Source organism: Pimephales promelas, chromosome 18, assembly GCF_988280905.1.
Source record: "Pimephales promelas chromosome 18, fPimPro1.hap1.1, whole genome shotgun sequence".
NCBI lineage: Eukaryota > Metazoa > Chordata > Actinopteri > Cypriniformes > Leuciscidae > Pimephales > Pimephales promelas.
Window position 1 is genome coordinate 22154420 of NC_142786.1, and position 19516 is coordinate 22173935.

The 19516-nt window shown below is 36.5% G+C and overlaps 1 protein-coding gene across 1 annotated transcript; it reads right to left on the minus strand.

Annotated features, from left to right (window-relative positions):
- Positions 1-4963: 4963 nt before the first annotated feature.
- crtc2 (CREB regulated transcription coactivator 2) lies at positions 4964-19382 on the minus strand. Its single transcript, XM_039681019.2, has 14 exons — positions 19053-19382; positions 17902-18003; positions 17664-17756; positions 16458-16519; positions 16242-16310; positions 15947-16047; positions 14999-15069; positions 14280-14323; positions 13999-14201; positions 10402-10853; positions 8228-8941; positions 7469-7525; positions 7204-7348; positions 4964-6226 (listed from the first exon to the last, which is right to left on the minus strand). Exons 1-14 carry the CDS (start codon positions 19230-19232, stop codon positions 6123-6125), a joined length of 2397 nt encoding a protein of 798 aa, XP_039536953.2. The 5' UTR covers positions 19233-19382; the 3' UTR covers positions 4964-6122.
- Between the last annotated feature and the right edge of the window lie 134 nt (positions 19383-19516).

The following is a 19516-nucleotide window of genomic DNA, read 5'->3' on the forward strand; positions in this document are numbered from 1 at the left end:
TCTATCTATCAATCCATCCATCCATCCATCCATCCATCCATCCATCCATCTATCGATCTATCTATGAAAAGGCCTATTATTCATAATTAAAACATTATATTATACCTTATAAAGTACTAATATTATTTATTTAGGTAACCAATTCATTCTATTCAACTGAATTAACTTGTCAGTGTTTTATGTGGCAGTGTGAACTAAGCTCTAATTAACTAATTTTGTTATCCTCATTGCATTTTTAGCCTTACTATTTGAGTAAACCATTCTCACCCTGTGCGGTCAGATCCAACGAAATCATCAAACCCAGGAAAACACCCAACACACTGATTCAATTAGCAGTCATTAGCATATGAATCAGTAAATGAATAGATCTGCATGCTAAGTAAAGTGAGTGGCCTGCCCAGGGGCCCATCCTCTCTCATTATAGACTACTAATTGAAAGAAAGTTTGACACATTTGAACAGGCAGCGCATGTGAGAAACACTAATTATACGACACACGCTGAAAGCACACTATTCAGTCACATTACAAACTCCGTTTTCATATGAAGACAATGAAATACTTCACTAAAATGGAAATCAGTAGTATATCTGTATTATGCATGTGAAAGAGCACATTAAAATAATTTATAGCACTTTAACAATGTTACAAGAAGGATTTTTTTCTTTAATGAAACTTCTCTTAATTCACGGAATATTGAGAGGGGTCCAAACATCTGAACCAACTACTCCAATTTAGCATTTTAACAATTATTTTCATTACAAAAAAAAAATATTATCAGTAGGCTGACTGATGGCTGAATTGAAAAATCACCTTTATTTTTAATTTTTCAGTATAACTTTTCTTTGTTTTATTATTCTTTTATTATTCAAAAATGCTCAGTTTATTTCCAAGTCAGACTCCAGACTTTCATGTGGTCTCAGACTTTTTGGGCCTACATTGTTTCCTTCACAATAAAATATAGATATAATGTCATAGAAAAATAGCAAAAAGTGTCTTATGTCAGCATGAAACATCATTGGCACAATCTAACTATATAATCTAATTATGTTCAAGACACTTGAACCAAGGACTCTAGAAACATTACTGGTCAACACTGAAGGGATAAAAGCACCAAAATTTGCGTAAGAATTCTGAAAAAGAGAATCTGAATCTGGTTGTCTCCATTTTTCTTAAAGGATTGTCTGTCACTCAGGCCAGAGTCAGACGGGCCTCACCTACCGTTCCGCTCTCTCCTTATCCCATTAGGTGCTCTATGGATGCCCAGTAAACCATGGATACAGGCAAGGGATAATCCACCCTAACACTTAGGGACTCATTCACTGCTCTCGCCATGCCTTTTATATGTTGTTAACTCTATTATGCACAGGGGAAGGAGAAAGAGTAAGAGAGAGGAGAGGAATCTCGAGTCATACATGATCTGATAGACAGCAACGGTGCATTCTGGGTTCAACTTCACTTATAGGATATCAGATCAACTTTATACCTGTGCTTCTGTCACTGGGAGATTCGAGGATTTTGAGAAGGATCAGCAACTATAATAGAGACAGTAAAAGACAGTGAGATGATAATAAGAGGTTTATGGAGGATAAAGCAGGTGATAGTTCTTAGGTTGTTGCAAGAATGGTGCATCTGAGCACTTTTTCAAAGAATAATTTTCAAGAAAAGTAGAGAGATTCAATGGTGGGGAAAAGAGGAGGATATTGAATATATATATATATATATATATATATATATATATATATATATATGAAGAGTTCAGATGCAAAAGCCTCTAAGTGCCATTTGAAATTTTCTTCTAGAATGATCATTTTTATCAAGCTTGTATATTTAAGTTCAGTAATTTCACTTAAATGGCAATGATAATTACCTATTCATTGTTATTTAAGTGAAATTACTGAACTTAAATATACAAGTTTGATAAAAATCATCATTAAAGAAGAAAATTTCAAATGGCATTTAGAGGCTTTTGCATCTGAACTCTTCATATATTCATTGCTAAAACAGGAAGTGAAGTTTAACCAAGTCTCTACCTTTCTTGTACAGAACAACCTCCTGGATAACAACCAGTCTGGTTTCAAAAGTGGCCACTCAACTGAGACTCTCAGTCATTAAAGCTCTGAGACTGGCAAGAGCAGCTTCCGAATCATCAGTGCTCATCGTGCTGGATCTGTCTTGATGCTTTTGACACATTTAACCACCAGATCCTCATGTTAATCCTAAAGATGAACGGCATCTTGGGGACCCCACTCCAATGGTTCAAGTCTTACCTCTCTCAAGGTTGGTCGGTTAGGGTGTCGTGGAGGGGTGAGGTGTCTAAACCCAACATCTACACTCTTAGAAAAAAGGTACAAAAGCTGTCACTTGGGCTGTACCTTTTCAAAAGGTACACTTTTGTACATTAAGGGTGCATATTGGTAGCCTGGTTCAACCAGACTCTAGTTCATTTCATTAGTACAGAAGTAAAATGAAATTGAGCGGAAGTGCGTAGGAGGGCGCAGCCAGGCTAGCATATTGGTACCTTAATGGTAAATATTAGCACCTAAAATGAACATATCAACACTAAAACTGTACATATTAGTACCTGAAATGTACATATTAGCACCAAAAATGTACATATTAGCACATAAAATGTATATATTAGCACATAAAATGTACATACTAACACCTAAAATGTACTGTACATATCAACACTTAAAATGTACATATTAGCACCTGAAATGTACATATTAGCACCAAAAATGTACATATTAGCACATAAAATGTACATATTAATACCTGAAATGGACAAAAGTGTACCATTTGAAAAGGTACAGCCCCAGTGACAGCTTTCGTACCTTTTTTCTGAGAGTGTAGCTACTGGGGTGCCTCAGGGCTCAGTGCTTGGACCACTTCTCTTCTCCATCTACATGACATCACTAGGATCTATGATTCAGAAACATGGCTTTTCCTATCACTGCTACGCTGATGATTCACAACTCTACCTCTCATTCAAGCCACATGATCTGGCGGTAGCTGCTCGCATCTCCAGCTGACAGTCATTTCTGGCTGGATGAAGGATCACCACCTTCAAATAAACCTTGCGAAGATTGAGTTGCTTGTTGAAACCCAACCCAACACTACACCACAACTTCTCCATTCAGCTTGGTTCGTCAACCATAACTCCTTCAAGGTCAGCCAGGAACCTGCCTTTTACAACATTAGGAGGATCAGGCCATTCCTAACGGAGCTACACAACTGCTTGTCCAAGCGCTTGTTCTATCCAGACTGGACTATTGTAATGCTCTCTTGGCAGGCATACACGGTCACACTCATCAAATTCAAGGCACTGATGTTCACCTATAGAACAACCGGCTCTGCTCCCTTTTACCTAAACTCACTACTTCAGATTTGTGTGCCATCTAAAAGAGGCACAAAATCTCTTTCACAGATGGTAAAGCTGGAGGAATGACCTGCCTATCTCAACCCGAGCTGCTGAGTCTTTAACCATTTTAAGCTGAGGATGCATAGTTTGTCAACACTTGACCCATTAATACTAATACTTACCATTCTAGATACATAAAAAAAATAAAAAATACAAAGAAAACATGCAATGTGTACTGCACTGGGACTAGTCAAGGCAATTACATATTGTTGCCCTATTGTAGGTTTGAGTGCTTCTATTGCTCTCCTCATTTGTAAGTCACTTTGGATAAAAATGTCTGCTAAATTATTCAATTTAATGTAAAAAGTCATCTTACCTGAGTGGCACAACCAGGGTTATTATCTTATATTAACTAAAACAAACTTTTCTGTTAATAAAAATAAATATTAGTTCAAAAACTAAATGAAAATTAGAAATGTTGCCTTGTCACTATACTTTATTAAAATGATTAATTAATTGGAAATAAAAATTAAAACTGAAATAATAATAAATTAAACCCAAATAGCAATAGGCTATATCTATATTTTATCTATCTATCTATATGTATGTATATATATATATATATATCCGGGCTGTCAAACAATTAAGTTTGTGTTTACATAATATATTAATATATTTGGGTTTACTGTGTATAATTATTTTATATTTATAAATACACACACATGCTTGTATATATTTAAGAAATATTTTCATGTATATACTGTTTATAGATTTATATAATTCATATTATATATAAATATTTTATATAAATAAAATTTTTCTTAAATATCCATGCATGTGTGTGTGTATTTATATATATACAAAATAATTATACACAGTAAACCCACATACATTATGTAAACACAAACTTTTATTTTGGATGTGATTAATCGCGGTTAATCGTTTGACAGCCCTAATATATATATATATATATATATATATATGTATCTGTACATAAACATTTATATATTAAAAAAAAGAATATGACAACCATACATAACTAAATTAATAAAAATAAACTAAAATTAACAATTAACATTAATTAAAAATATTAATAAAACTATAATAAAACAAAAACCTGGTCACAAATCAGTGCGTTAACATAATATTTATATCATAGAATAGAAAAAAGATGATTATAATAAAATTACAAAATATGAAAAATCTGCATTTCATTAACATCCCAAATGAGCAATTATTTTCCTGCATGTCTAGATATAAAGTTCAATTCTTTAAGATGTCATTAAAATGAATATGAGCTTTAAAAATTAGGATGACAAACTGAATTGTGGATTATAAGCACTAGATCTGAAAATCTACGCATGTAACGGTTTACCAGTGAGTCGGTGTGGATGATCCATCACCTTTGGGCCTATGGGCATTAGCACTTATACACAGGTTAATCATTTGCTAAATGATTACATTTTTACTAAGTATTAATAAGGCACAATAATGTGCATATTAATACACAAAGACATGTTTGACTGTGAGGGTGAACCTGAGGTAAATTGGAAAATCCGTCTCATACTTACTAGTAAAAATATATGAAAGCGTACACTTGGATGCATTAGTCCACTTTTTAATTGCAATACTTTGTGGAATTTACAGATGTTCAAATGATGTTATTAAGAGGCCGTTTTACATGACAGTTTTCAACTAAAGACGGAAAAATCAGTATGCGCTTTGGCCATTTATTTGGCCGCGAATTTGTACAAATTATTAATAATTAGTTATTTATATTATGTGTTCAGTCTTTTCAAATTAACATCGCCAACTACTGGCCAGTCAACATAACACAGCTTTTTTTTGTCATTTTTACGGATTCGTGTCTGGACTGTTTTTTGCAATGTTGTCATTTGCACATGAAACTTTCCAAAAAATTTTTTTTCTGTTTTCAGTTTTCATGTAGCCTAAACGAACCCCCAATTCTATCAGTCATGAAAATGCATATGCATACTGAGAAAAATCTCAATATATTTGATTTCATATTAAAGACAAATACTGTAAAATAACAATATCACCTCTACCAGAGAGTGATAAAGCAAAATCAATATGAAAATATAATAAAACTACATTATGAATATAATTGTGGATGATAAAACGGCAATGAAAAGATATTATGAAAATTCAAAGGCAGGTGTCGACTCGACAGTGAATTACAAAGAGTCACAAAAATGACCCACCAGTGAAAACACTGCAACATAAAAACTGTAACATGAAAAAACAAATGGATATGATCAAATCTTTAGGCCAAGTCAGAGTTAGACAGAGTAAAAGCTTAAAAATGTTTACTATCTTAATTTTAACCATCATGACAATATGGTTAGTTAAAGAAGTTGGCCCAAAACTAGCCTTCTTATATCTCCATATTATACGGGCAATTCTATGCAGTATGTGAAAATATACATGTCCTAATCAACTCATACATGACATCACAATATGTATCTGTACATAAACAACCTATTTCAGTTCTATTGATAATTAAATATAACTAAAACTCCATATTAAGGCACATAGACCTGCTATCTAAGACCTTTGTGTGCAAAAACTATTTATTAAAACATAATTGTCATGTTTGTTCCCTTTATAGGACCTTTAAGCCAATTTATAGTTTACATTCTTTTTGACTCTAAGGGCTATATTTCGAGTTCACGGGCAAAAACATTCCTTTAAAAAGGTACTTGTCCAAATAAATGTGTTTCTGTGCACTTTTATGACACATTCATGGCCAACCTAAATTACTGTCCAGGCCAAATGTTTCTAGATCAAATTCCAGGAGGGAGTCCGGCAGACCGGATATGTCCTGGTCCAGCCAGGATGACGGGTCTGAAAAAAGTGGAGAATTGGTGAGAGAAATAAGTGAATGACGGAGGATCTAAAATGAAATATGACAAGACATTTGCACTACAGTGTAGTTTATCCTGGAAAAATTGCACTGGCTTCCAGTCAGTTTTCGTATTGATTTTAAAATTCTCATGCTCACTTATAAGGCCCTGAATAACTTGGCCCCTCAATATTTGCGTGAGCTCTTAACCCCCTACACTCCTACACGTGCTTTGCGATCTTCTGAAGCTGGTCTTTTAACCGTCCAAACAACACGGCTAAAAACTATGGGTGATCGGGCTTTTTCTTCTTTAGCTCCAAAATTGTGGAATTCCCTGCCCTCTGAGATTAGAAATGCAGAATCACTTAGAGTTTTTAAATCCTCCCTTAAAACGTACTTTTTTAGGGTGGCTTTTATGTGATTGTGTGATCACTGTGATTGTTATTTTATTTGCCTTTTATTTTATTGCTTGTTTAGTTCTTATTGCCTAGACTGTTGTGTCTGTCTATTTCCATTATTTTTTATGTAAAGGGCTTTGAGATACTACTTTTAAAGGCACTATATAAAATAAAGTTTTATTATTATTATTATTTATAAAACAACAGCAATAAAATCACTTATATTTCATTCACAAATCCTCTAAATCATGGCTGAAAACATGATCAAATCTTTACTGAATAATGTGTACACAATCTACTACATGCCTTCTATTGTCTGATTTATAGTTAATTTTAAGCAAGTAATAGGTATTTTAGTATAATTTTGAAATTTACACTAATTTTTATAAAGTACAGTCTGGAAACATTTATTTATTTAACAGTGTGTGCTCTATATTCTGCTCCTATATCATACTACACAAGCCGAGTGCATCAAATATAATACTCATGAAAAAAGCTACAATAAATAACTATCTTTCTGACTATGATTTCATACTCCAGGCTTTACAGGATTGAACTAGCAGCTCATATGTTAGTCTCACCAGATAAGTTGATGTTGAAAGCATTTTGTGTGTCTCCAGCACTGCAGCTTTGGTTCTGCTGAGGAAGTTCACTGCTTTCTGAAGCTTCACAGTTCAGATCTGACCCTCTACTGCCGCCTAGAGGATCCTTCTGAAGCGCTCCAAGCTGAGTGGGGAGAGAAATCTTCAAAATCAGTGGTAACTGCAGCTCAGCCACACACCATATGGCCAAGACAGTGTACACGTGTGCAATCTAAGCTGATGATTAATGAAATAAGCAATGTACCTGCTGAGAAAGGGCCTTCGCTTGGCTAGGGGTAAGATGTAAGCCGACATACGATTCCTGAAACAAAAAAAAGTGTTTTTCATCATCTTCATTAAAGTAGTAGTTCACTTTAAAAAAAAAAAAAAATTGCTGATAATTTACTCGCCCCCATGTCATCCAAGATGTCCACGTCTTTCTTTCTTCAGTTGAAAAGAAATTAAGGTTTTTGATGAAAACATTCCAGGATTTTTCTCCATATAATGAACTTCAATGGGAACCAAACGGTTCAAATGAGTTTCAGTGCAGCTTTAAAGGGCTTTAAACGACACCAGACGATGAATAAGGGTCTTATCTAGGACCCTTCGAGTCATGACTCGAAAAAAGATTTGTTTATTTTGATGAACGAGTTTGAACAGGAGAGTCACGAACGCTCATCACAGAACAGAGCAAGGCAAGCATTTGTGCTTATAAAACATTTTGAGCGAAATGAGCGATCGTTTTGCTAGATAAGACCCTTATTCATCGTCTGGAATCGTTTAAACCCTTTGAAGCTGCCTTGAAACTCTCATTTGGACCATTTGGTTCCCATTGAAGTCCATTATATGGAGAAAATCCTGGACTGTTTTCATCAAAAACCTTAATTTCTTTCCGACTGAAGAAAGAAAGACGTGGACATCTTGGATGACATTGGGGTGAGTAAATTATCAGCAAAAGTTTTTTTTTAAAAGTGAACTACTCCTTTAAGTCTGGTTCATGCACTCTAATGCAAACAGGGCTCACCTTGTTCAGTTCAAAACCTTTATCTTGCAAACTTGGATTTTCTCCGTCTAATTCACTTTCCTTATAATGAGCGACTTTCAATCCCTCTCCTTGAGTCTGGTGGACAGTGACTTTAGATTGGGGTTTTGCTTCCTCCTGCATCTGCATACAGTGTCTACGTTTCACCTGCATGTGTGGCGAGTCGTGTGTGCCTGTCATATGATTCCGGTTTTTCTCCTGACCCTGAGAGGGGAAAGTTGCAGATTGATGTGGATGTTGACCTTGATATTGGTCCTGTTGGCAAGGCAAATGCCACGGCTCCCCAGACATCTGATGATGCTGGAACTGTGTGTAGAGCAGTTGATGATGAGGATGATGTTGTTGCTGCTGCTGGGAAATCGCTTGCTGCAATCCCTGTGGTTGGTGAGTCTGGGAATGATACTGTAACTGCTGTTGATATTTAGCGTGCAGCTGCGAATGATGCTGCAGGTGCCGACCGTGTTTGTGAGAGTGGTGTTGTTGCGTCTGATTGTGTGTTTGTTGATGTTGTTGCTGGTGGTCATTTTGAATCCACTGTTCCATCTCTGGGATAGACTGGTCCTGCGCCTCTGGCTGGAAATACTGCCGCATTGGCTGATGGGACAGCGGAGGAGCGGATCGGAGATGCTGACTGCAGGGATATGCTGGTGGCTTTGTCTCTTTCTGAACTTTGTTGGGGTTTAGATGAGGAGCACCCTGTAAAAAACATTCATACTAAATATTATAATATATGAATGTTATTATAAATAAAATAAGAAATAGTAAAATAAATAATGAGAACATAATAAATAATAAGAAATTATGACCAGGAAGATGCTAGTTTCTTTGTTCTGAAACTTATATCTGCATGTTTATGGTATTAAACTGAAGACCTTTAATGCCAATTAAAAAAAAATCTTCTTAAACTAAATGAAAACACTTTGAGTACCTTTTAAATTTCTAATGCATGATGTATACATAAAAGTTAGTAAAAAGACATCGTTAAAATAGTCCAAGTGACTACAGTGTGTGGCTGACGCTGGTCTTGTGCGTGATGCTGGCCAATAGAGAGCCTACGTTCTGACGTACAACACAGAAGTGCTGCGCAGGTACGCTACGTGAACTCACTCACACGCCCACACAGAAGAAAATGAATAGTTAAAAAAAATAATTATTTTTGTTCATTTTTGCACACAAAAAGTATACTCGTCACTTGATAAACTTAAAGTTGACCCACTGTATTCACTTGGACTATTTTAACAATGTCTTTACTAACTTTTCTGGGCAGCCAATAAGGGAGTGAGCCAGTTCTCAGATTTCGTCAAAAATATCTAAATTTGTGTTCCGAAGATGAACGAAAGTCTTACGGGGTTAGAACAACATGAGAGTGAGCAATTACTGACAGACATTTTTGGGTGAACTATCCCTTTAAAAAGTCTGGTCTGACTGACAGCATGTCTGATATTTCTGAACGACCAAGTACATTAACACTGCCATAATCAATAACATGCTATAACTATTTCAAGATTTGTTATGATTAAATTATAGGGGTGTAACAATATATCGCAATACAAAACTGCAACAATACGTATCGTGGATTGTGACTATGTATCGTGGATAGTGGAAAAAATTCAAGTTTTCATTGTTTTAGTCTAAGTACTACATTAAACTGCAATATATAATGTTGATTATAAAGTATAATAACACAATGTGGGAATATTTGTGGGTCCTGATAATGCCATGTTACCAGTAAAAAGTGGCCGACATTATTTTAAATATATTTAGTCAGTGAAAGCGTTTAAGCATATTCATCTAAAATAATTCTGTATTTTCAGCTTCAGAATCATGAATATTGTTATTCTGGTGTCACCATTGTCCTTGGGTTACAAGCACCGAGTCCAAGCCTATTCACTTAAACCCACAATGGAATATCAAATTTAGCATTTTAATCAACAGCACATTTTTTGTTAATATGTCTTGGAGTATAGCAATAATATCGTATCATGAGTTCAGTATCGTGATATGTACAGTATTATTAAATTACATAGATGGATGAATGGATAGATGACAGAAAATGTCAAAATTAAAGCTAATTCAACATATTTTAAAAATACTATAGTACATGTATATAAACAGTCTGTGAGCAAGTATGATTATCAACAATCTTCATATCTTGCCTGTGATATAGAAGACATGGTTGGAGACAGTGTGGGTGAAAACTGCTTTGGATGCTGCCAGCGGGACTCTCCACCACTGGGCACAATGAGTGGGCTGAGCTGGGCTCTCTTCCGTGATGTGGTGCCATGGGCGAGGCCAGTTACACGGGGAGAACCAGAGGGAGAGGAAGAGGAGCAAGAGGGAGATCCGCCAATTCCACTGCTGTGACTGCAGCGGCTGGCAGACGACTGGATGGACTGGTTACTCAGAGAAGAGCTACTGAGGGAGGACTGCAGGGAGTGGTTGCTGAGCGATGAATGCAGGGAAGAATTGCTAAGGGACAGGCGCAAGGAAGCGGAGCTCAGGGAGCTGGGAAGGGAGTGGCTGCTGAGACAGGTCTGGATGTTGGGATTGCTGTGTGAAGACTGGAGCAAAGGGTTACTTAAAGATGCCTGAAGAGATGAGGACAGACCTAAAAAGACAAAATTGTGTCATTTATTTGCATTGTTAAAGGGATACTTCACCTCTGGAAAGATGAATGTGTTTTTAAAATGGGTCATTTATGTTGAAGAAATGTGAAATTATTTTTGAATTTGGAGCTTTCTAGAATGAGAATGTATTTTTGGCTTATGTGGATGACAGACAACTCCTAGAATGCACTTGCTTCGCTGCCCTAGGAGGCCACGCCTACCGGTAACAGAGCGCAGTAGTTAAACAACAAGTCTAGGCTACTAGTGAGTCTCCATGATGAGTCTGCACAAAAATGCGTTTCGAGATCGCCCAAAATGTCCGGGATTCGGCTTTTGCATTCTACAGTCGGCATTCATCATGTTTACTGTGGCGAGTGGGACGAGGCTGAGGGCCGCGGGAGAATGGCGCGAGGCCGGTGGCGTGATTACAGATGAACGACACCTGTGAGACGCACCGGTCTCGTATCTCTCACGGAAGAGCGGGAATTTTCAACCGATCACTGGGTATTGAGACAAATTTCACAATTCGATTCGATTTCGATTCACAAGCTTGCAATTCGATTCGATTTCGATTCGATTCAATATTGATTATTTTGGATATCAGTTACAATAAATGGCCATTTTTCTCAAGGGAATCAAATCTCTTAAATTCTGTAAACTATGGGAGTCTAGTTGTAGCCTATAGTCGTCATTAGCCTAATATGAAGGTAATAATGAACTGTTTTGTAGCTATAAAAACACTTAAATTACACTTTTATTTATTTTTATAATAAGAAGATTACATGAAATTTAAACATTTAAATGGTTGCCGTCATAAAAAACTTGCCAGATTTATTCAAATATGCATTAAAAATTGAAGAACATTAAGATTATAATGCATATGTTATATGGTGTATGTATTTAGCAAAATGCTCCTCTCTGGAGTTATTTTTTTCTAGTTGACTAACGAGTTTATGTGGGTTTTCTGAGGTAAATATGACGATACATGACATTGATTACAAGCTGTTTAACTGACGTCTTTCCACGATTGAAACGCTGATTGAGCGAATCAATGTGACATGATTTGGATTTCGATAAGTTGTACTCTATCTTTTAACACACTTTCAGATGCTCATTCATGTTTATTTCGCACTGTGACTGGTATTATTAACCCGGAAGAGATCTCAGCGCTGCTGCTACTCTTGAGCTCCGCTAGAGCGATCTCACGCCACAGCGCCAAAACACTATTTATGATTTGGAATTTCTAAAGAAAATGGACGTAATTTGAAAATTGAGACTTTGTTTCATATCAATAGTAACAAAGGACAAAGATTATTGCGATTTTTTTGGATGCGCGCAGCCACGAGACAATGTCCCATTCATTCAAATGAAACAGGATGACTAAGTGATTCTTGAGATTTAAGAATCGATATCGGTTCGTAAAAATGAGAATCGATTAATATCTAGAAATCAAGATTTATTACCCAGCCCTAATGTAAACATTACATTCAGATTCACCAATCGGAATGAATTCAGTTTGATTGAAACAAAAGGTGTGCATAAATGGCGACTGCAGAAAGCAAAAGCAGAATCCCGTACAGGGGCGGCTCGCCCATAGAGGGCGCTGGGGCGCCGCCCTCCCTCCGACCTGTTTGTCTGTTTTTTTAATATATATTATAATTTATCATTTTGAAAAATAATCTGTGTTAATTATATGCTAATAATGGTTTTACTTTTAAAAGTGTTTTGAACTCACCAGAATGATATTTGCATTCACTTTCGTTACTTTTATCACGTTGGTGTAGTAGTATAGCCAATAGGCTGTCTTCTCAGGGCGCCAGTTCGCTCAGCCCCACAGTGCTGGAATTTAAGCCAATGGTTCCCCGGTTGCTATGCAAAAAAGTTTATATTTCGCCAATCAGCGCCGTCAAATTTTATGGTTTGGGGGCGCTGAAAATATCGCCCACAGTATCAGATTAGGGGAGTGCACCGTGCACGCGCACCACGGGACATTTTTTTACCTCAGATGAGAGCAGAATGGCAGCGCCAGTGACGTCGAGTGGAAATAATGTAAAGTTAGTCTGTCTCTGTCACTCACTCACTCACTCACACACACATAAACACTGTTTCACACACATTTGATATTAAAATAGTTATAGGAATATTAATACCTGTGTGTTTGCTTTGTTTTTGATGTTTTTAAGTTCTGAGCTAGATTACTGTGTTTAATACTAGTTAAAATCAACTTTCTTCTCATACTTGGGTGTTACAATCAAGAACGTTGTCCCACGCTCTTTTTCAGAGCCTTTTCTCTCTCTCTTTCTCTAGTATCAACACATTGTTATCCATTATCCAATTGTCAAAAATATATAGTCTACAGCTGGGGATTGATTAAACTAGATTGTTGTATTACTTATTATTTTTTGTATTACCTATATTATAATTTATCAATATTATGCGTTTGCACTTTTTCTGTCAGCACACAGAGCATAATAAACATTCAACTTGTTCATTATCATTAACTGTCAAACTGTTATTATTATTATTGTATTATTTGACCATTGGTATTGACTGGTTTAAGTTATTTTATTGGTATAGGTAAGGGCATGGCCTAAGGCCTAAAATGCACCAGAATGCAGGAAATCACATCTACTAAATTCAAAATTTTCTGGGGGGGACCCCCAGACCCCCCTCTTATTCAGCACCCCCTACTATAATTTTCACCAGCCGCCACTGATCCCGTACATCGACGGTCGGACATGTCCGGGAAAAAGAGGATGGTAACCCCTACTACTCATCTTTCTCCACAGAACAAGAGCCTGCTAGCTTAGCTTCTAAAAAAAGATGGCCGACACTGTGTGTTCATTCTGTGAGTGAGATTGCACGCTCTATGGGCGGGTTGAGAACATGCGGGAGAGAACTACTACTGATTGTAGTCTTTAGTCTCTGGACAAAAAATCCTCCAATGACGCAAAATGATGATTTTTGCGTCATCTTAGGATTTTTTTCCGGACAAAAAAATGCATAAATCTCTCATCTCAGGGGGATATGAGGGTGGAAAGCATGGTAATGCGAAAAGACTACAGTCTTTCCACTAATACAAAGCTTAATCCTAAATCCTGAAGTATCCCTTTAAGGTAAAAACCCTTTGCAATTTGAAAATCATACCTGGCAAGTTAAAGTCAGCCATAATGCCAGGGTGGATTGAGGTGTTGTTCAGGTGATTGGCACGGCTGTGGTGCTCAGTGTCCTGTCCTGCAGGAAGAGGAGAAGGCAGGTGCAGGCTGGAGAGGTCTGGAAGAGAGCCACACGTACTGAGGGCCGATGGGACAGGGAGGGAAGACACCAGCTGATCAGGCAATGGGAAGTTGCTGGAGAGACAGCAAACATACACTGTTTATAGAAGAAAAACTGTGATGGCTTAAACACTAGGACTGAAAGGAACTTACTGAATAACAGGTATTTCACATTCAGCTGATGACATTGAGGGGAACTACAAAAGAAGATGCAATGAAGATAATAAGCATTTGATTTATCAAATAAAGTGCTTAATGCGCCCGTGTTATGCTGTTTTAAAGGCTCCTGTGGAGATTTTGGCTTTACATGCATCAAATGTCAAAAAACATTGCTCATCACCTAATTTCTCAAATAAAAATTCAAAAGGATTCAGTCTCAACAAAACGCCTATCACCATATCTGAATTTGAGCCCTGGAAGCTTCCTCAGTTCTTGATACACAGTGATATGAACAGTTACGATGGCATCAGCTTTATGATATCTATTCAAGCTGGTGATGTGCATCAAAGTGGATTCGCAGCACTGAAAACAGTGTCTTCTGACACGATCCAAACTCTTCCAGGCCTCAGCTATAACAACAGCGTTTGAGGGTCAAAGTAGATGTTGTTCACGGGCAGCCAATGAAAACCATAGGCTGGCATTATGCAAATTTGTTATATTGTTACGCAGGTATGTAATAGTGAGACTGGAATTACTGATGACTCATTTCAGAATCGATTCTTTCTTCAAGGGGACAATAACTTTAGTTTTTCATTTTGATCTTTATAACCTTTCATAAACAGCTTTATTACACAGCATGAAATGTAACATTCGCATGAACAGCATTGTAGTGGCACTTTAAGAACAATTTACCAATGAGGCAGGATAATTACCTTCTTTAATTTGGGAGATTGTGTCTCCTCTTGAATATTTTCTTCAATTAGTGGTGCAGGATGCGCAAATCCTTGAAGAATAGATTTCATTCAAAATAAGCAAGTCATTTAAGACAAAATACTTATAATATATAAATAATATTTTCGTGTCATGTTAATATCTGCATCAGTCTTATCTAAATGAGACATTTACTGACTGATTATACATGTTAGCCTGTCGTACCATTTTTTGTTTTTTTAAAGTCTCAACAAGGCTACATTGATATAATAAAAAAACAGTAAAAACAATGATATTGTTCAATAATATTACAATTTAAATGATTTTTTTTTTGCTATTTTAATTCATTCCTGTCACTATTGATCATTTTAATGTGTCCTTGCTGAATTAAAGTGTTCACAAAAACAAACAGACAGTAGTGTATCTAACAAGATAATACAACAAAGCAAAGCAACTGTTAAAGGGATAGTTCACTTTGAAATAAATTGTTGGTATGTTTTAGCTTACCTCAAGGGCATCCAAGATGTAGTAGGTGTCTTTGTTTCCACAGTAGTTTCAATTTTGATATTTTTAGGTCAAACCGTTCTTGTCTGTCAGTCATATAATGGAGGTCTATGGTCACCACCCCAAAGAACATGCACAGAGAAGTCCAAATTAAACATGATTTAATGACTCGTAAACAAAGCGCTCGTTTTGTGTCTTAGGCCATCAATGTGTACTTACATTTACGCGTAATTAAATCATGTTTAATTTTGACTTCTCTGTGCATGCTCTTTGAGGTGGTGACCATAGACCTCCATTATATGACTGATAGACATGAACGGTTTGACCTAAAAATATCAAAATTGAAAATACTGCAGAAACAAAGACACCTACATCTTCGATGCCCTTGAGGTAAGCTAAAAAGTATCAAAAATTAATTTCAAAGTGAACTATCCCTTTAAACTCACCATGGTGTCTGGTTTGAGGGTTCAGGGTTTGGCCAGATTTGGGATGGCCATGTAATTGGGTGTTTCGCACACTGGTGTGGAGGGCCGAGTCAGAGTTGGTTCTGAGAGGATAAACAGGATTAGAGAGTGATGGGCGTAAGCATGGTGATGTGGGAGTCAATAACATTTTCTAAATCTTACAGAGTTAAGCAAGTTCATCCCCAATTAGAGAGATCAGTGGGCGTAACTAATACCATTATTGTACACACGCAAGAGCTGATCTTGGATCAGCAGTCTTCTTCTGACTACTGCTTACCTATTTAGAGCTGTCAGAGGAAGACGAACCATCTGGCTCTTCTCAGTGGAAGAACAACTGGACCAGTTTCTGCTTAGACACAAGCAAAAGTACTTAAAATACTAATCAAAGTAATGGCACTAAAACAATTCAGGGAGCTCAAACCCCATGATTGTGCACCTAAAGGTAATGTCATAACTGTGGTAGACTTCAGCACACTTTCTTCTATAACCTTACCTTCTCCAGTTAGGACCTCGAGGAGGAGAGAGGTGGGAAGAGAGATAGGGAGCGCTTTCAAACTGTGAAATGAAGTTAAGGCTTACAAATAATGAATTTGGGCTCTTTTCAGACCTTGCAACCTACAATGTTCCATAAATTCTGCAATTGTCTATGATTAATGTATTAGTATTTTAAAAATAATTACAGATTATACACTAGGTTTGGGGTCGGTAAGGTTTTTTTCTCTTACAGTATGCTAAAAAATACAGTAAAATTATGAAATATGATTACAATTTAAAATAATTGTTTTGCATTGTAGCTGAATTTTCAGCATCATTACTCCAGTTTTCAGTGTCACACGATCCTTCAGAAATTATTATAATATGCTGATTTGATGCTCAAGAAATATTTAATTTTTGCTGCTTAATATTTCTGTGAAAACTGTGATACACTACCATTCGAAAGTTCAGGGTAGGATTTGTTCTTCTTTTTTAAAGAACTTACTTATATTCAGCAAGGAAGCATTATCACTATTTTCACTAATGCCAAAAGAGTTTCTTAATATTTTTGTGGAAACAGCAAGGGATTCTTTGATGAATAAAAGGTTCAAAAGAACAGCATTTATTTGAAACAGAATTTCTTTGTAACATTATAAATGTCTTTGTCACTTTTGATCAAGTTAATACTAAATGAAAGTATTAATTTCTATAAAAAATCTTAAAGAATGTTTTGAATGTACTTGTTGGTGTAATACTGTGTAGAACTTAATGCAGTTAAAAGAATAACATAAGTAATATATATATATATATATATATATATATATATATATATATTCACTATAACAATTTTCATGGCTTTTTCGGTGGTGGTGAAAATTACTATTATTAAAAATACCTGTTCTCTGTATGCAACCATTGTCTGTATACATATTTATATAACATAACTTTACATTACATAACTATCCCCTTAAGATTAAAGTTGCAATATTCCTTTCATATTACTAAAAACATGGATCTGTAAGATTATCAGCAGTAACACTTTAGTTTGATGCTCCACTTTAGACATTCTACTAACTATAAGTAACTTTGCAACTACATTAACCTAACAGTCTACTAATATTCCAATGAGAGCAAGTGGAGATGTAGTTGCAAAGTTACTAGAATGTCTAAAGCAGACCATTGAAATTAAGTGTAACCTTATCAGCCATTGTAAAAGTGGGGATACATGTCTCCTGTGCGGCCTGCCAATAGGACTAGGCTGGACGTCTCTGTATTCTTCATCTGCCTCTAGGAGCTGCTGTGTGAGATAACTCGGGTACTGTAAATAGCAGAAAGGGAAATCAAATGCAATTCATTCAAAGAAAAAGACCCAACACTGAAAAATAATTCCAGGATGTTTCTCCTTTATTTATAAAGAGAGGAGGATAATAATGATACCAAATAATGCAATAAAAATCCCTCACCTGACTCTCCGTGGAGCATCTTGAGATCTGATTGACATTTGGCAGCGATCCTCCATAGTACGGGACCAAGTCGCTGGTTTGCCGAACTCTCTCAGCCTGAACCTGAGGAGGGAATGAATAGATGCCCAGTGGTCACAGTAGCACAACATCAATCTCTCTCTCCCCCACAGACTGCTTTACCCTCAGGGGAACAAACACCACTTAGATCTTAATTTAAAACAGACACTGTACCTGGGATTTACAGATCCCTTTGCCTCAGTCTGCAACACTGATGTGAAACAGACCCTATGAGTGACTGACAAAGTGCTATTTATGTGCATTGACATAATCCACGTTGTGAACCTGCTGAATCACAAGTCCATATACAGATGATAACCCATTTAATCCCACCAAATATTCCTACATTTTACTTGTGATTTTAAAGGGTATAATACCATCTAGATTTCAGATTAACCTTTTTTAACACCTGCTGTAAATAGTTACATGACCAGAACTGTTTAACACTGCTTTAACTTCATCATAGAGCTACCTACCATATTTGATACATACAATACAATAAGGGTCTAATGTTATTTATGATGAATATTGCTGTCTCACGTAAGTCATGATCACACATGTAAACACTGAGCCCGATTTTTAGCTGATTGATTTACAGTATGTACGTATTGTTACATTAAAACAAGTAAAAGTACAACGAAATATGCATTTATTTGTGGACAACTATTTATTTTGTCTCGTGTAATTATGTTACTTCGTTGTTTGAAACGTTATAATGTATCTTTTAGTCCAACCAATAGTTTTTGACTGCAATATTCATTTATGTTAGAAAATATGTTATATGTGAGTTATATTATTATACAAAAGGCAAGCAGAAGTAAAAATACTTTAGCTGGGGGAAATGGGATACGGGTTAATATGTACAAATACCGGTATCCACACAAAACAACAATCCACAAACTTTTTTTTTACTTCCCTTTTGATTTCTTGGTAGCTAACTGACAGCGCACTTCCTAAGAAAACCCAGTAGCTGTACCTAAAGCTAGTTGTCAGCAATCAATAAAACTTCATAATAACATTATAACGGAGCCCAGGTCAAATATATGACAAGTGTCGTAAACACGTCTGACATGTGCTGTATCGAGTAGACTCACCCTGATGGAAGTAATGTCCATCATAACCTCTCGGAAAGCGGCTGTGTCTTCAGCCTGTCGCTGATTATGAAGCGCGATTTTCTCGCTGAATTTCCGCGGATTGCAGGTTCCAGGCGCTGGTCCGGCACCGGGCCCCTGTCCGTGTCCTATTTCCCCAAGCATAGCGCCTGACAGATGCATTATTTCGTCAAATAAGAGAAAGTTAGCTGACCAGAGTTCGACAAGTGACCCAAGAAAGCAAGACTTTTGACAACGGTGCGCAGTGCATTGTGGGTAACGCAGTCCTGAACGCTGTAGTAAACATCGTTGCCAAGCTCATTCGTTATCTGTGAAGTGCACACGCCCAACTACTGTCGAGGAGGGAAAAAAACAACTCTGGTATTTCGGGAAACGTAGTTTATACCTATTTAACGAACGACTACCATGCGGACAGATTTGTTGCCAGACTTTCTGTCGCATTAAAA

What these genes read in the sequence shown, in the direction of transcription:
- crtc2 (XM_039681019.2), bottom strand. Translation starts at nt 19,232, where the DNA reads ATGCATCTGTCAGGCGCTATGCTTGGGGAAATAGGACACGGACAGGGG. An exon ending in TGGACATTACTTCCATCAGG is followed by an intron (nt 18,004 to 19,052) that starts GTGAGTCTACTC and finishes TTCCCTCCTCAG; the next exon opens with GTTCAGGCTGAGAGAGTTCG. An exon ending in GATGCTCCACGGAGAGTCAG is followed by an intron (nt 17,757 to 17,901) that starts GTGAGGGATTTT and finishes TGCTATTTACAG; the next exon opens with TACCCGAGTTATCTCACACA.